Source organism: Lynx canadensis, chromosome D1 (genome assembly GCF_007474595.2).
Source record: "Lynx canadensis isolate LIC74 chromosome D1, mLynCan4.pri.v2, whole genome shotgun sequence".
NCBI lineage: Eukaryota > Metazoa > Chordata > Mammalia > Carnivora > Felidae > Lynx > Lynx canadensis.
This window is the reverse complement of record NC_044312.2, coordinates 81,505,513-81,523,055: the sequence shown is the minus strand read 5'-3', so window position 1 is coordinate 81,523,055 and position 17,543 is coordinate 81,505,513. Positions and strand designations below refer to the sequence as shown.

The following is a 17,543-nucleotide window of genomic DNA, read 5'->3' as shown; positions in this document are numbered from 1 at the left end:
AGGACTTTCAATTATACAAGTACAAAACCAGTAACCTGTAATTTGGGGAAAACTCTAAAGCAGAGTGACTTGGATCAAGTTACTGAAGAATTAAATATTTTTCGGATAATATCAACTGGGTATAAATTGTAATAAAACTGTATTTCTGTAGACTATAATCTCTTTGGAAGACATCTCTTCCTTTATATATATTTAAATTGTCCTACTCCTGTATGTTACTGCTTTTTCCTTGGGAGAAGTGGGTTGTTTTTCAGCATTTTCCTCAGAATCTGGAAGTGAGGCCTCCATGAAAATGAATGAGTCAGAAAAAAACCAATCTATACAAGACTGACACATTCTACGTGTTTAAGAATGGTTTAAGACTGAATAAAGAAGCCTGTGAGAAATGCACTGCTATTTGATCATTGCATTCCCTCCGGTGTTTCCATGTGAGTTTGAAAGCAGGGGTCTCTATTGTTGAACAGACAGCAACTGGGACCAAAAAAAAAGTTTTTCAGGAGCTAGTGCTTATTCTGGTACAAATGGAGATGTCATTCTCCCTCAGAGCATCATGGTCCCTGAAGCCTAGGTATGTTGGTTGCCAGAATAGAGTCACAGCATGAAGAACGTGTGAGTGACATATGTGTTGGGAGAGGTCTTAGAAGGTTTAACCTCCACAGCAGGAGAGCTTGGGTTTCATACTACCAGATGGTTCCTGATCTGTTTTACCTTACAGAATATACAGCCAGAGTCTGATCACTCTCCACTTCTCTATAGCGCCCACCCTGGTCTATGCCGTCATCATCGCTGGCCTGGACTCCTGCAGTGCTGTCCAACAGAGCCTTTGCTCACACATTCTTGCCCCCAATAATCTACTCGTAGCATAGTGGCCAGAGTGCTCTGTAAAATGTAACTCAGATCATGTAACTATTTCATTCAGAGTGAAAGCCAAAGTGTTGTCAGTGACCTACACAGCCCTTTAGAGTCACACACTCAGTATCTTGCTCACCACCCTCTCCTACTACTTTCCCCCTCACTAACTCTACTGCTCTCATTTGGTCACTCGTTATGACTTGCCTGTCCTTGCCTCATCCTTCTTACCTTGTCTAATCTCTTCCCTATAGTATTTATTATCTCCTAATAGCGAGTCTTTTTTTTTTTTTTATGTAAGTGCCATATAAGAAGGCATCTTCGTTTTATTTATTTACGTATACCAAGCATCTAGTTCTATGCTGGGCACACAGTAGTCACTCACTAAGCATTTGTTGAATGGATGAATGAGTGAGTTAACTTATTTTGAGTGCACCTTCTATGTAACTTGTACCTAACCCAGAGATGATGGAAACAGAGTGCAAATAAGCCAGAATTATTCTGAAAGCGGTGCTATGTCAAAATTCAAATTAGCATCAGGAAGAGCTGGCATAGCACTGATTATTAATTCATTCCTGTCAACCTTTAAGATGTGAAAAAGCCTAATACACTTAAATAAAGGAGATGCTTTAGAGGGATGTTTCTGCATTAACTCTACCATCAATGAGGGAAATGTCAAGCTAAGTGCACATACAGCTAGAACATTTCTAATTTTGTATGTATTAACTTTAAATATATATAGATCTTTCTCAAGCAGTGTGAACTGTCTTCTTTTATAACTTCCTCAAATTAATTTCTCTTTTGTTATACCTCTACTTAAAACAAAATAAAAGTAGTTCATTTTCTTGCAGCTACTGAGCAGGGGGTTGGTGAAGGGATGGTGTTGCCAGGGAGAAGGATTACTTTCTCCCTTGGAGTCCAAAGCTCCCAATCTGGCACTATTCTGTTTCTCTCTGATGAAGGCAGGCTTTTCGGAGGGAATAACACACCCACCACCTTCACACTTCACATTATTATTTAATTATTTCATCCAGACTTTCCAAGAGGTGGAATAGTCACTCTTCAGAGAAGAGGAAATTTAAACATTGAGTTTTTACAAAGTCACTCTCTGCGAGTTGGTGGCACAGAGCTGAAAGAAAACAGAATGTGGTAGCTCATGTGAGTAAGTCTAAGAAGACGATGAATTGCTCGTATGATCTGGAAATGTACTTGGGACACAAATACAAACCATACACCTATTCATTCACATGGCCTTTGAATATGAATCATTGTCTACTAACGATGGGCTTGTCTAGAAATTGTCCTTATCAACATGTAATATAATGAGGACTTGAAACCTATTCTCTGCCAGACTCAGTGCTTAGCTCTGGTGAATGTAAATTTTAAAAATGGGGACTTGTGAGGTGCCTTGGTGGCTCAGTCATTTAAGCGTCTGACTTCGGCTCAGGTCATGATCTCACAGTCCGTGAGTTCGAGCACCGGGTCGAGCCCCGTGTCGGGCTCTGTGCTGACAGCTCAGAGCCTGGAGCCTGCTTCTGATTCTGTGTCTCCTTCTCTCTCTACCCCTCCCCCACTCACATTCTGTCTCTCTTTCTCTCTCAAAAGTAAACATTAAAAATTTTTTAAAAATATTCCTACTTTTCAGTAACAAGTCTGATACTTGCTGACAGGCTCACAATTTCATTTCCCCTGTCTTCGTGTTGTAAGCCCTTTGTTTTCCTCCCCCTCCTGCTTTCCTTCCTGCCTCCACCTTTCTTTCCCGGATCCTCCCACCATCATTTAAGCATCTCATATAAGAAAAAAGGAAGAGAGAAGCGAAACCTCATGAGAGCTCTTTCCCCTCTGTGGACGCTGCTCTTCATCCTCCCATCACAGAGCAAGGTGATGACATTTGCTGCTGCCTGTTTTCCTGCTGCTTCATCACTCTTCAACTCACCTTGTCCCTTTTGCTTGCGTTTCATCTCTCCAGAGAGGTGATGCTCATGGCTTTCGCGAAAGTTCTCCACAACTTCCAATGGAACCAGCCTCTTTCTTGTCTTCCTGGGCTCCTTGGCAGTATTTTACCCCGCTAACCACCTCTCCCTGTGACTCCTCATAATCTCTGCCTCTTCCACCTCCCTCCAACTCCTGCAAGTGTCTCTTCTTCCCTCCTACCTTTTACAGGCTCACTCCTACACTCCTTTTTTTCCTCATTCTCTCTAGTGGTTTCATCCTCATACATGGCTTATATTACCATTTGCACTCTAAAGACTAAAGCATTTACCTTCGGTTCAGACTCCTCATTGGGCCCTAGTACAGATTTCAAACATTTTCTACTTGTATTTGTCAAGGGTCCCTCAATTACTATCTTATGATCTTTACTCCCATAACCCCATCCCACTTTCTCCCCAAATTAGCTCTCTTCTGGTCAACAGTAGAATCATACTGGCTACTCCTTCTGCAGATAGCATTCTGCCTCCTTATCTTCCCATGATGGACTCCTTTTCATTTAGAGCACTTTCTTTCAAATCTCCCATGCTAAAATAACTACCTAGCCACAGTCCCTATATAAATTATTCTGGTTTTTTATTTTGAAAAAATTTTTTAATTTTTATTTTTGAGAAAGACAGAGGGGAAAAGAGACAGCAGTGGAGGGGCAAAGAGAGAGAGTGGTAGAGAGAGAGAGAATCCCAAGCACGCTCCACACTGTCAGTGCAGAGTCTGACGTGGGGCTTGAACCCATGAACCATGAGATCATGACCTGAGCCGAAGTCGGACACTTAAATAGCTGAGCCACCCAAGCACCCCTAAATTATTGTTTTAATAATAGCCATTTTTCTTGTATGTTTATGGTTTCTCTGCTCCCATGAGAATATTGCCCATTTTTATCTTTGTTCTCATTTATCCCCAGAATGTGGCATATAATAGTTACTTCATTAATGTTCCTTGAATGAATAAAGAAATTGCTCAAGCCACAGTCCCAAGTCATTCTTCAGATCTGCTTCACTTTTCCTATCATAACCCAAACGCTGAGTATCTACGTTTTAAGTTCCGTATTTAACAAACCTACTTCTTTCTCTCCTTCTCTAATGCCAGCCATGATGTCTGTACATCCAGTCATGCTCTTCAAATCTATGGTCTTCTCAGCAATCTCAGGTATGTTCTTAGAAAACAAATATGGTCATGACCCTGCCCTGCTTAAAACTATTCAGTGGTTTCCCATTTTTCTTAAGAAAATCATCAAAAGTCTACTACTAGAAGTAATTATTTAACCCTCACCATTCTTTCCAAGTTCACCTACTCCCCTTTCATTCTGGTATTGAAAAATGCCAGTATCCTTCTTCCCATTACATGATATTCAATTGATCCTTGTTATGATGGAGTTTGCCATTAATAGATTAAGAGATCCCTAGGTGATTATAATAGGCAGTCACTGCTTAAAATCACATCTAGCCCTCTTATTCAACTTATTTTAGGTACTATTCATCTTCAAACCTCAATTCAAAGTTTATTTCTTTAATTTCACTTCTGGTCTTCCCTCATCCTCCAGATGAGATCACTGCCCTTGATATAAATCATTGCAACATCGTTTACTTGTCTTTTAGGTCACTTATCACAGTTTGAAATTATGAAAAGTATCTTCTTAAGGAAAAATTTTAGACATTGTATCCATAAGTAGATATTGAAAGTCATCTTTCAATAATAAAAGCTTTATTATGCAAATCCATTTATGGTAGTATCCTTAGCTATGCAAATACTGGTCAAGTGGAAAGAGTGTAACAAGATTTTCTTTTTTCTTTTCTTTTCTTTTCTTTTCTTTTTTTTTTTTTTCAACGTTTATTTATTTTTGGGACAGAGAGAGACAGAGCATGAACGCGGGAGGGGCAGAGAGAGAGGGAGACACAGAATTGGAAGCATGCTCCAGGCTCTGAGCCATCAGCCCAGAGCCCGACGCGGGGCTCGAACCCACAGACCGCGAGATCGTGACCTGGCTGAAGTCGGACGCTTAACCGACTGCGCCACCCAGGCGCCCCTCTTTTTTTTTTTTTTTTTTTTTTTAAATTTACAGCATTTTCCCTTGCTTGGGTAGGCAGAGTTACTTTGAGAGTATTGAATTAAATTTCATAGTGCTTTTAGGCCCTTTTTGGAAGGAAGACATACAAATCCCCCAATTCTGTTTCAAAACAATTAACCTCTATTCTGGAGAACTAGGGTAGCCTTAACACTTTCAATTGTCAGGGAAAAAAAAAATTCATTTACCTTAGTGGAGGTAAGTGGGAAGAAAAAGGAAGCAGAGACTGGTAATTTGTGCTCAACACAATGGCTATAGTTTGTGGAGATGGTTGATTTCAGTGAAATGTGCAGATGAGAATGAATATACTTCCTGATCATCTGTCATGATACTTTATTGAATCATGGGAACTAAATCCCAAACCTATAAATATGAACTAAAAGAGCTGCAATTGTGGAACCCAGAATAAAAAAAAACTTAAAAAGTCAGCCCAGCAATAACAGTACACATAGAAACACTGTCTTGCTGAGAGCCAATCTAGACCAAACAAAAATAAAAACAAAAAATTAAAAAATTAAAAAAAAATCTCTTGGCAGCGACTAAAGAGTTAGAACTCAAGGGTGAATGGACTGCCCTTTAAAAGCAGAACAGGACTCCATTTGGATGAATAACATCCTGTATTATTGCTAAGAAAATGGTGGAGAAACAAGGGAGAGGAAGACTTAGAAGAGAATCTGGACTTATTGCCAAGAAAACTAGCTGGAGACTGAGCCAAGTCATACCTCTTTCATAATTACACAATTGTCACGACAGACTCACATGTAGACTGAAAGTTCAGTGAAGGCAGGGACAAGGTCTACTTTACTCATTGGATCCCTAGTAGCTTGCATAGTACCTGTCACAATGATTTGTTGAATTGATCAATAATTGGAGATATGTGAGCAAAGTAACTATCAATATTATAATAGAATGTATGTATAAATTGCTCTTGGAACAGATGAGGAAATGATTGTTTGTATAGAGAAGAAATCACAGGAGAATAAAATCTTATTACAAGACTGAGTTCATAAGACTTTGGTAATAAGTACTTACTGATTGAATTAGTCCACTGATACGGATATTCTGGGTTAAAATTCCCAGAAGAGACATAAAAAGGGAAACGGAACTAAAGGAATCAATAGAAATTGAGACCAGAAGTCAACTTGCCCAATTTTGTAACACTAGGCAGCGTGTGAATAAATCCTTACCTTGTAAAGAGTCAAGGCACTGTTATTTTATATATATTAAAAATTGCTAATAAACATATCAGTTCTCTAGATCCATCTCAAGTTATAGTTCAGTATTTCCTAATGTGTTTCTTAGAAGGCTAATCACAGAAGTAGTCCTGTGAAAAAAAAGAGCGGGGGCTCCAATATCACGTCTAAGTAACAGTGAGCATTCTATTCCATTGATAACAGTTATTAGCAAATTATCTAGATATTTAACCAAAGAAATCATCAAAATTTTTTCACCTTGTCCATCTAATTTTCTAGAAAAGTAGTTAAATCCCACTTGTAGTAAATTAGGAGTCCCTCAAATATGTAATTTAAAGTTTTTCTTGGGGCGCCTGGGTGGCTCAGTTGGTTAAGCGTCCGACTTTAGCTCAGGTCATGATCTCACAGTTCGAGCCCTGTGTCAGGCCCGGTGCTGACATCTAGGAGCCTGGGGTCTGCTTCAGATTCTTTGTCTCAGTCTCTCTCTGCCCCTCCCCCACTAGTGCTCTGTCTCTCTCTGTCTCTCAAAAATAAATAAATGTAAAAAAAATTAAAAAAAAATTTTTTTCTCTGAATAGGGGAATGGTTGACTAAATCCCCAAGTTCTAATACTATACACCTAGTAAAAGAGATGAGTTGTATCTAAATATAAAGGCAATTTAAGATATTCATAATATATTGTTAAATAACAATTGAGTAGTAGAATATAATGCATATCATGACTAAATTTTCTAAAAAATATATGCATATTTGTATATATCTAGAAAATATACTTAGGACACCAAGCAAAATAAAATCAAGACATTAACAAGGCTACTAAAAAATAAGAGAATATGATTTGGAAGATAATAGATGTGAACTTTGGCTTTTTATTTTGCACTTTTTTTACTTTCAGTTTTCACATTAAGATGTTTTCATTCTGTAACGTGATAAATATGTATTTAATATGTGTTTTTAAGACCTTAGAAGTTTAACTAAAATAGCAAGAGGTTTTTTTTTTGATAATAGGAGTATGAAAAATAGGCTTTTACCTCCTTTCTATTTTCCATTTTTTTCTAGTAAGCATTAGTAGTTTTATTGTTTCACTAGAAAAATACAACATTCTTTAAAGAACACTTAAGAAAAGCATTCAAGGAAAGAAAAGTTGTCAGGGATAAAGAAGGGCATCACATAGTGACAAAGGAGCCGGTTCTCCGAGAAGACACAACCATCCTTAATGTGTATGTAGCAGATAAGAATGCCAGAGTATGTGAGGCAAAAACTGATGGAACTTCAGGGAGAAACAAATGAATTACTATCACAGGTGGAGACTTCAACACTTCTGTATCAGAAATACACAGATCCAACAGGCAGAAGACCAGTAAGGAAATAGTTGAACTCAATAACACCATCAATCAACTATTGCTGTAATTGACATCTATAATTGTAATTGACATCTATAGATTCCTTTATCCAACAACAAGAGAATGTACATTTTTCTCAAACTCACATGGACCATTCAAGAAGATTAATTATTCTGGGCCATAAAACACATCTTAACAAATTTAAAAGAAGAGAAAGCATCCAGTGTCTGCTCTCAGACCACAGTGGAATTAAGCTAGAAACCAATAACAGAAAGATAACTGGAAATTCCCAAAATATATGCAGATTAAATGACATTCTTACAAATGACACATAGGACAAATATGAAAGCTCCAGAGAGGAAAAATAATTTTCTACTACATGAAAATAAAAACATAATTTATCAAAGTTTAAATTATGTAAACTTTAAGTATAGTGAAAGCTGTGATTAGGGGTAAATTTATAGCATTAACTGCATATATTAAAAAAAAAAGAAAGGTTTAAAGTTAATCATCTAAGTTTTCATTTTAAGAAACTAAAAAAAGAAAGAGCGACTTAAATCCAAAGTAAACAGAAGAAAAGAATAAGAGCATACTATAACATTATGGTCAACAATATTTCAATAAAATAGAATTCTTTCATAAATCAATAAAATTGAAAACAGAAAAAACAACAGAAAAAAATTGATGAAACGTTTGGTTCTTTGACCAGATCAGTAAATCAATAAGCCTCTAGTCAGCCTAGTAAGAAAAATAGAGAGAAGACACAAATCATCCATATCAGAAATGAAAGAGGGGACTGCGCTATAACTAAAAGATTAATAAAGGAATACTATGGTTAACTCTATGCTCACATTTGACAGCCTAGATGAAATGAGCCAATTTATTTAAAGACATAATCTGCCAAAACTCACATGCAAACAATACACAAACTGAATAGATGTGTATCTATTAAATAAACTGAATAATTAACTAATAACTTTCCCAAACGGAAAGCACCAGGCTCTGATGGGTACACTGATGATTTCTACCAAACATCTAAGGAAGAAATTGTGCCAATTTTCTACAATCTTTTTCAGAGTATAGAAGTAGAGGGGAAACTTCTTAACTCATTCTATGAGGCCAGCACTATTACCAAAATACAAAGGCACTCCAAGAAAAAAAGACAAAAACAAAACAAAAACAAAAACAAAACAAAACAAAAAAACTACAGGCTAATATCTTTCATGAACATGCATGCAAAATTCGTCAATAAAATATTAGGAAATAGAACCCAACAATGTATAAAAAGAACTATATACCACAACCAATTGGGATCTATCCTAAGTATGCAAGGCTGGTTCAACATTTGAAGATCAATTAATAACTATAAAAAAATAACTAGTGAGCTTCTACTCTGTGAAAGACAATGTCAAAGGAAATGATAAAACAAGCAACAAACTGAGAAAATACTTGCAAAAGACACATCTGATGAAGAACTGCTATTCCAAAATATACAAAGAACTCTTAAAACTCAACAATAAGAAAACAAACAACTCAATTTAAAAAGAAGCCAAAAGTCTTAACATACACCTCACCAAGAAAGATACATAGATGGCAAATAAGCATATTAAAAGATGCTCTACTTCATACACCATCAGGAACATGCAAATAAAAAAATGAGCTTACCACTAGACACCCATTAGAATGGCCAATATCCAGAATACTGACAACAGCAAATGCTGGTGAGGAATTGGACAACAGGAACTCTCATTTATTGCTGGTGGGAGTGCAAAATGGTATAGCCATTTGGGAAGACATTATGAAGGTTTCTTGCAAAAATGAACATACTCTTAGCATATGATCCAGCAATCCACTCCTTGATATTTACTCAAAGTTGAAAATTTCTGTCCATGTACAAACCTGCACTAGGATGTTTAAAGCAGCTTTATTCATAATTACCCAAACTTGGAAGCAACCAAGATGCCCTTATACAGGCGAATGAATAGGGTGGCAGAGAGATGTATAGGCAGAACACATGGGATTTTTAGGGCAGTAAAAATACTTTGCATAATTCTATAGGGTGGATACATGTTACATTTTCCCAAACCCACATAATGTAGAACATCAAGAGCAAACACTAATGTAAACTATGGACTCTGGATGACAATAAGGAGTCTATGTAGGTTCATCAATTAAACAAATGCACCGCTCTGGTGGGAGATGTTGATAATGGGAGATGGTGTGTGGGGGCAGGAGCTATATGGGACATCTCTGTACCTTCCTCTCAATTTTGCTGTGATCTAAAACTACCCTGAAAAATGAAGTCTGAAAAAAAAAATAAAAGCATTAAAAAAAAAAGGATTGAGAAGCAAATCATTCATTCCAATATTGAAACCCAGACATTAACAGCTTGGCACTCTTTTCTTTTAACATTTTTCTTTTCATAGGGTTTTCTATACTTTATATAGGTATAATTATTCCTTCTTCAATTTTTAAAACTGTAAAAATAGTTATGCCCTTTGAAAAATATTTAAATTTACGGAAATGTATAAGTAAAAAGGGAATACATATTTAAGTGGAACTGTACATATGTATTTCTTTTATGTGGGAGAAAATAACTATACATTTTACAAAGCCATGTGGTATACACTTCCCATATTAAAACATATGAGATTATATCTCTTCCAGCATATTTTACCACACAAGTAGTGTTATCAAAGCACCTACCTCCTTTTCCAACATCAGGCCTTCGGCTCTGAGGTTCTTTTCAAATGTGTTTCTTTTGTCATATTGTATATTTGACTTTCTATACACCAGGATGTAATCAATCCGTTTTTTGCCATCTTTGAATAGAAGTCCACTGGATGCTATGTAATTCATGTCATTCTGCAAACAAAGCAATGACTGTTAATAGTGTAGGCTAGACAAACACACCGTTTTGGTCTCAGTCACTTTGGTTTGGATACTGGCGTTCCAAAAGCAAAAATGTGTTTTTACATTCCAGTTATGAGATATGGGAAAGTTGATTAAAGAAAGTCTGAAGTCTGTAATAGGAGACAAGTTAGCAAGCGATGTTCTACAATTTGAAATTAGGCAGTCTGATACCAGACCCTGGGTTCTCTGACGCTGGCATCGAAATGCATATAGTAAGTTTTATTTAGTAAGGTCCTGTAAAAATAATATCAGCTAGCATATGCTGAGTATGTATTTATTCAACATCAGGCTCAGACGTAAGTGCCTTACATGTTTGATCTTTTTTAATACTTACAACTCCCATTGCAAAAATTAAGACATTAAGTCTTAACATAAGTACTGAAGCCAACATAATTTCCAATATTAAATAATATTCAGATAGGTATAATTTTCTAAAGCTCTGTTCAACAACACTGAACTGAAAAATAATTCCTGAGCTGCTTGCTCCAGAGATACTTGTCCAGTGGATATAAAACTGTGACCCAACTAAGACAGCTTACTTATCAAGCTTAATCACTTGCTCATCAAGATTGCTGTATGGCCCTCACCTTGCTCTGCCCATTCGCCCAAGCTATTTTTTATAGACTGGCAATTTTCCACCAAATGCCTGCCTTGCAAGATACACCTTGCATGATAGTTGAGACACCTGAGTGATCCTCCACATCATAAATTACAGCATTTAACTGCTCTCCTCAAGACCCTTCAAGTTCCTTCACACTTACTAACTCCTAACATGTTATATGACACGAAACCATTTATTATCTTTTGTTTACCATCTGCCTGATCAAGGATTGTTTACTGTTTTGTCTCAGATTATTCCAGACATCTCACCCCCAATTCAGATACATAGTGGGCATCAATAAATATTTGTGGGAGGAAGAAAGGAAGGCAACATCCATAAACCTGTGTGTCCAGGTAAGGCTGACCTCAAGAATAGAAAACCAAGAAGAGATCATATTGACACATCTCCTCCTCTCGCCTCCAGTATTTACAACAAATCAAATTAAAACAGGTTAAGATAAATAATCACAAAATTACAGCAGAACTGATAGCCATGGTGTGCCCTTTGTTTTGTTTTATACCTACCATCCACTGCCTCCAGACATCTTCATGGTAATTTCAACAAGGACTGGGCTAAAATAAAATCATATACAAATTTCCTTCTTCATTTTCTTTTGAATAAAGTATACCACCCTCTCCAGTTGATTATTTAAAAAAATTTTAATGTTTATTTATTTTGAGAGAGAGATAGAGAGAGAGAATGAGCAGGGGAGGAGCAGAGAGGGAAGGAGAGAGATCACATCCCAAGTGGGCTTTGCACTGTCAGCACAGAGCCGGATGGGGGCTTGAACTCATGAACCTTGAGACCATGACCTGAGCCAAAATCAAGACTGAGACTTTTGACTGACTGAGCCACCCAGGTAGACCTCCAGTTCATTATTGAGTGTCTTCTGATTTTTATGATATTAAAAACATATTTAATCCTAGGCGAAGGCAAGAGTCCTTCAGTGAGAAGACCTGGAAGTAAATGATGGGTTGGTAGGAAAAGTGTGAGGAGACAAGACAGTATTTAATCAATTTTATGTGCTTTTCATATTTTAAGAGCAGCATAGACTGAAAGTGGAACTCTGATAGTTATTGTTACCCATTGTTCTAAGTCTAAGCAAAACAAATGCTAAACTCTCCCAGAGAAACAGCTGTTTTACCATTAAAAAATCGCCATTTTTTTTCACAATAAGTGACCTTAGGCATTATTCCCAACTTTTTTTGTTTCTGAAAAATGTGTTCACAATCAAACTATATTAACTAGAATTCTAATTTATTGTCTGATTATTTTATGAATTCTAAATTATTAGATGAGTTTTACCAGGCAGAATGAAAAATAGCTATCAAAATGGTCATACAGAAGCATGGTGAGATTTGGAAATACCTCCTGAATTATGTTTAAAAAAAACATTGTATAGGCTCTATAAAATTTTAAGTTTATGAGTTTATATTTTATTTTAATACATATACGGCACCCATTAACCAAGATGCTGATTAACCTGCTCAAATCTGTTGCTTAAAAGCAGAACTGACAGGAAATTTATTATATATCATTGTGTTTAGTCACCAAAAGAACAACTTCTTTAATTGTTTGAAATCATAAGGTTGTTTGAACATGAAATCAAGACTCCTCTCTTAAGTTACCTGGAATAGTGAAATGCTTTCCAATTACAATGCAGAATGAATTTAATTTAGAAACAGAGTTTTCATGTTTATTATTCCCAGAAGATAGAATAAAACTAGTTTTGCTCAGAGAACCTGGGATGCTGATCATCCATCAGGTACCTTATCTTTCAACAGTGTTGAAAACAACTTAATTATGTAATGCATTGCAAACCATAAAGCTCAGGTACTTTCAGCAAAACTGGTCTTCCTAAAGAGTATCCCAAAAATATGCATGTTATGGCTCACGTGGAGAAAGAACCCTTTGCAAAGATTTTAGCACATTTGCAAAACAGCAATAGAAGTCTGCCTATTTGCATGAAAACACATTTTTGAGAATTTTTCAAATAAAATTATGGTAGTAACTATTTGTGACCTGCATATGTTTTCCAGAATTTATTCTTTTCAATCTAGCAAGCATTCATCGAACACCTATTGAGTGCTATGTACTGTGTTAAACTCGAGGGATAAAAATAAGAGGACACAAAAGACTTTTAGGGATTTTATCCTGTCTGGGGAGTAGTAGGCATGTAATTGTTTAGTTACAATGTTATCTAATATGTGCAGGAATATGTGCAGGAATGTAATTGTTTAGTTACAATGTTATCTAATATGTGCAGGAATAGAGTTGAAGAATGTCCAGGTGTACCAGAGGAAGATTTATTAACAGGTGCCAGTAGCCACTAAGGGTCCTGTTATCCTGGGGAGTTTACCACAGTCCTCTGTCAGGCAGATATAAAATTAGGTCAGGTCATTAATCTGTAAGTGATTGCTGACTGATTACATGTTAACCATACACTTGAGTTAGTAAGATGCAGTAGGATACACTGGTTAAGGTACTGATTTCTGCATTAGACAGACTGGTGTTTTAATTAACTGTGTCCTTAGACATGTTACTTAATCTCACTGCTCAGTGTCAGTTCCCACAGCTTTTAAGCAAATATAATAATATTATCAACAGTATACGATTATTGTTACGACTAAATGAGATAATGCACAGACAGCAGTCTCAACGTTGTCTGACCTTGTGAGATCAAAAAAGTCAGTTCTTGTCACAAAAAATAAGATAAAATTTGTATGCTCCCTCTCTCTTTCTCTCAAAATAAATAAAGATTAAAAAAAACAATGAAATTTATTTTTGCTTTCTACTAATGATGAGTATTTGGGCTATTCATTTCCAGTCTTGCCTATTTTTTTTTAAATTTTTCAACGTTTATTTATTTTTGGGACAGAGAGAGACAGAGCATGAACGGGGGAGGGGCAGAGAGAGAGGGAGACACAGAATCGGAAACAGGCTCCAGGCTCTGAGCCATCAGCCCAGAGCCCGACGCGGGGCTCGAACTCACGGACCGCGAGATCGTGACCTGGCTGAAGTCGGACGCTTAACCGACTGCACCACCCAGGCGCCCCAAGTCTTGCCTATTTTTAATAAACATTCATGTGTATACCTTGCAATAGATGTGTGCATACATTTCTGTCAGTATGTACCTAGGACAAAATTGCTGATTCCCAGGAAAAGTTTGTTTTCAACCTTAGCAGTATGCCAATCTTAACTTAGAATGAAGTTTGTTGTATACAGGCTTTATTTCAATTTATGGTGTCTTCAAAAATTTTTTCTTTAATTATTATTTATTTTTCAGAGAGAGATAGACAGGGGAGGAACAGAGAGAGAGGGAGACACAGAATCCAAGCAGGTTCCAGGTTCTGACCTGTCAGCACAGAGACGGACGCAGGGCTCAAACTCACGAACTGTGAGATCCTGACCTGAGCCGAAGTTGGACGCTGAACTGAGCCACCCCAGGTGTCTTGTAAGATGCCTTTTCTGGTGTCTTTCAAGATTTCATGGAACATGTCTCTGTACAGATGGACTCTTCTTGATTACAAAGTCCTGGTCTATGCTTTAAAAATTGACTTAGTTTGCTATACTCTGGCATAAGACAGTACAGTATGCATGGGAGCCAGTACCTGCTCCCACCTGTAACAGTCTTTTTATCCAAATTCTGCTATTTAGAATGCAACCAATTACTGCCATGTCCTTCTACTGGCTATTTCTGATTCTGTTTGGATTGAGAGAGAGGGAGAGGGAGAGGGAGAGGGGGAGGGGGAGGGGGGGAGAGAGAGAGAGAGAGAGAGAGAGAGAGAGAGAGAGAGGCATGGGTGGGCAAGGCAGTGGGAGCAGGCAGGACTCTGGCTTGCTCACAAGATTGCCATTGTTGAGAAGGGCAGTGGATGCTTAGTTTCCTTGGCTGTGTGGCTCCGGCAGCCCAACGTTGAGGACCAATGATGGGCCAGGTTAGCCCAACTCTCCACTGTCATTTGGGGACCCATCAGGCTGTCTTCAGGCCAAATGACTGTGTTTCACACTTGTGTTTCATCTTTTCCTACCAAATCTTCAAATAATGAAAATCTTTTTCATTGGGTTTCAGCAGTGGTGTTTGTTTTTGCATTTCTGTATCCTTTTTTGGCAATCAATGATGGGAAATTGGGAAATGACAGTCTAGATGTCAATAGTCTGATGCCGTATTTTACTCAAAAGTTCCGGCTTTACCCTCCTTAATTAGAGAAAAATCCAAATAGCCTCAGTATGTAACTACGATTCATTTCACAGTTAAAGCCATTGTTCACAATAGCTCTTATTGTTGGCCTTACTTATTATACAGAAAAGAAGAGGTTTTAATCTTTTTTTTTTCAGTTCCAGACAAATGAGAAACAGTTTTGCCAAGAAAGTCACATACTTACAATAAAAGCAATCTCTGTTAAAATAAACTAACAGAAAATACACCATGCACTGTAGGTCAGAAGAAATCCTGCACGTGAGTAGAAATTTACTAAGTGCTGCTGAATTAATACAAATTCTGGCTTTTCTGTCATAAAAATTTTCCATTTTAAAACGATACTCAACAGGAGAAGAATGCTTTCATTTTCTAAGTGTCCTTGGGGATAAAAAGTATATTAATACATATATATTTTAATGCACCTCGCTTAACTTAAAACATGTCAGAAATGTAGTTACTATGCAAACTTTCCTATGCAAATAACCTTTAATTATGAGTCATAGGAATACCAAAAAAATCAGACTTCAATGCTATACAGTGGCTTTCACTGTGGATAAGAATCTGGCCAGGCTTATTGCCTACTTGACAGAATGTCAACCCTCTTGCTAGTCCACATCATCTTTAGAAATACAAATATTAGGGGCGTCTGGGTGGCTCAGTTGGTTAAGCCTCCGACTTTGGCTTGGGTCATGTTCTTGAGGTTTGTGGGTTCTAGCCCCAGGCTGGGCTCTGTGCTGACAGCTCGGAGCCTGGAGACTACTTCAGATTCTGTCTGTCTGTCTGTCTGTCTCTCTTTCTCTCTGCCTCTCCCGCACTCATGCTCTGTCTCTCTTTCTCTCAGAAATAAACGTTAAAAAAATAATTAAAAGTAATAAAAGAGGGGCGCCTGGGTGGCGCAGTCGGTTAAGCGTCCCGACTTCAGCCAGGTCACGATCTCGCGGTCCGTGTGTTCGAGCCCCGCGTCGGGCTCTGGGCTGATGGCTCGGAGCCTGGAGCCTGTTTCCGATTCTGTGTCTCCCTCTCTCTCTGCCCCTCCCCCGTTCATGCTCTGTCTCTCTCTGTCCCAAAAATAAAATAAACGTTGAAAAAAAAAATTAAAAAAAAAAAAGTAATAAAAGAAATAAAAAGAAATACAAATATTTTCTGTGCTGACGGCTCAGAGCCCAGAGTCTGCTTCAGACTCTGTGTCTTCCTCTCTCTCTGCCCTTCTCCCCTCCAAAAAAGTAAATAAAAGTGAAATAAGCCATACAGAGAAAGACAGATACCATATGGTTTCACTCTTATGTGGATCCTGAGAAACTTAACAGGAACCCATGGGGGAGGGGAAGGAAAAAAAAAAAAAAAAAGAGAGAAAAAAAAGAGGTTAGAGTGGGAGAGAGCCAAAGCATAAGAGACTCTTAAAAACTGAGAACAAACTGAGGGTTGATGGGGGGTGGGAGGGAGGGGAGGGTGGGTGACGGGTATTGAGGAGGGCACCTTTTGGGATGAGCACTGGGTGTTGTATGGAAACCAATTTGTCAATAAATTTCATATATATAAAATAAATAAATAAATAAATAAATAAATAAATAAATAAATAAAGTTTTTAAAAAAAGAAATACAAATATTCTCTAAATCAGTGACTCTGGAGTACCCTTATCAGATGGTAGATTGCATTCTAGCTCCTACTACACCTGGTAGAGAAAACTGCTTTTTTAAAAAATAATAACTAATAAATTAGTATTTAAAGAAATAACACTAACATGAGCTGAACAGAAACCAAGCACTGTTCTACACACTTTGCGTATGTTTACACATTTCATGCTCACAAAAACTGAGATAAGTACTGTTTTCCCCCCATTTCACAGATGCTGAAATTGAGGCAGATGGAAAGGTCCTGTGGTAGCCAAAGAGCACGTTATCCCATCTGGGATTTCCATAGCAATTCCCTTTGTTTCCCTTTTCCTTGACACCAACTGGGTGTGTAAGCTGTGTGGCTCTGTGTAACCCCCGGATGAAGGAATGTGGTTTTGGAGAAGGAGGGCAGAGCCTCTTCTCTTTCAGGGAAGGGAGTAAGCCACTGCCCCTTACCCTGACCTAGAGGCAGGCACAGATGGATTGTGCAGCCTCACCTGCCCCCAGGATACGTGACAGGTGGGACAAAGCCATTTGCCCTTTGTAGCTTCCAAAGGGCATACATATACACAACAGAAACTGAACGATAACAAAGCATACCACAGACATTCCGGACCATACTCCAATCTCAAGCTAGGTCTACTTCTCGAATTTCACTCTTCCAGGAAGACTTTTAGGCAAAGAGAGACACTTGGGAATGTGTAGGACTAAAGAATGCCTGCTCTTCCTGTTGCTGGGTGACTTCATAGCATCCAAAGTTTGGTGATTTGTTTTTAAA

The 17,543-nt window shown here is 37.7% G+C and overlaps 1 protein-coding gene across 1 annotated transcript in view; it reads right to left on the bottom strand.

Moving 5' to 3' along the window:
• The window catches only part of ANO3 (anoctamin 3), a 279,115-nt gene that overhangs the window by 120,293 nt on the left and 141,279 nt on the right, over positions 1 to 17,543 (bottom strand). Inside the window, exon 5 of the mRNA XM_032594840.1 lies at positions 10,143 to 10,301. Within this exon, the coding sequence (XP_032450731.1) occupies positions 10,143 to 10,301 (159 nt within the window). The remainder of the gene's footprint in view (positions 1 to 10,142; positions 10,302 to 17,543) is intronic.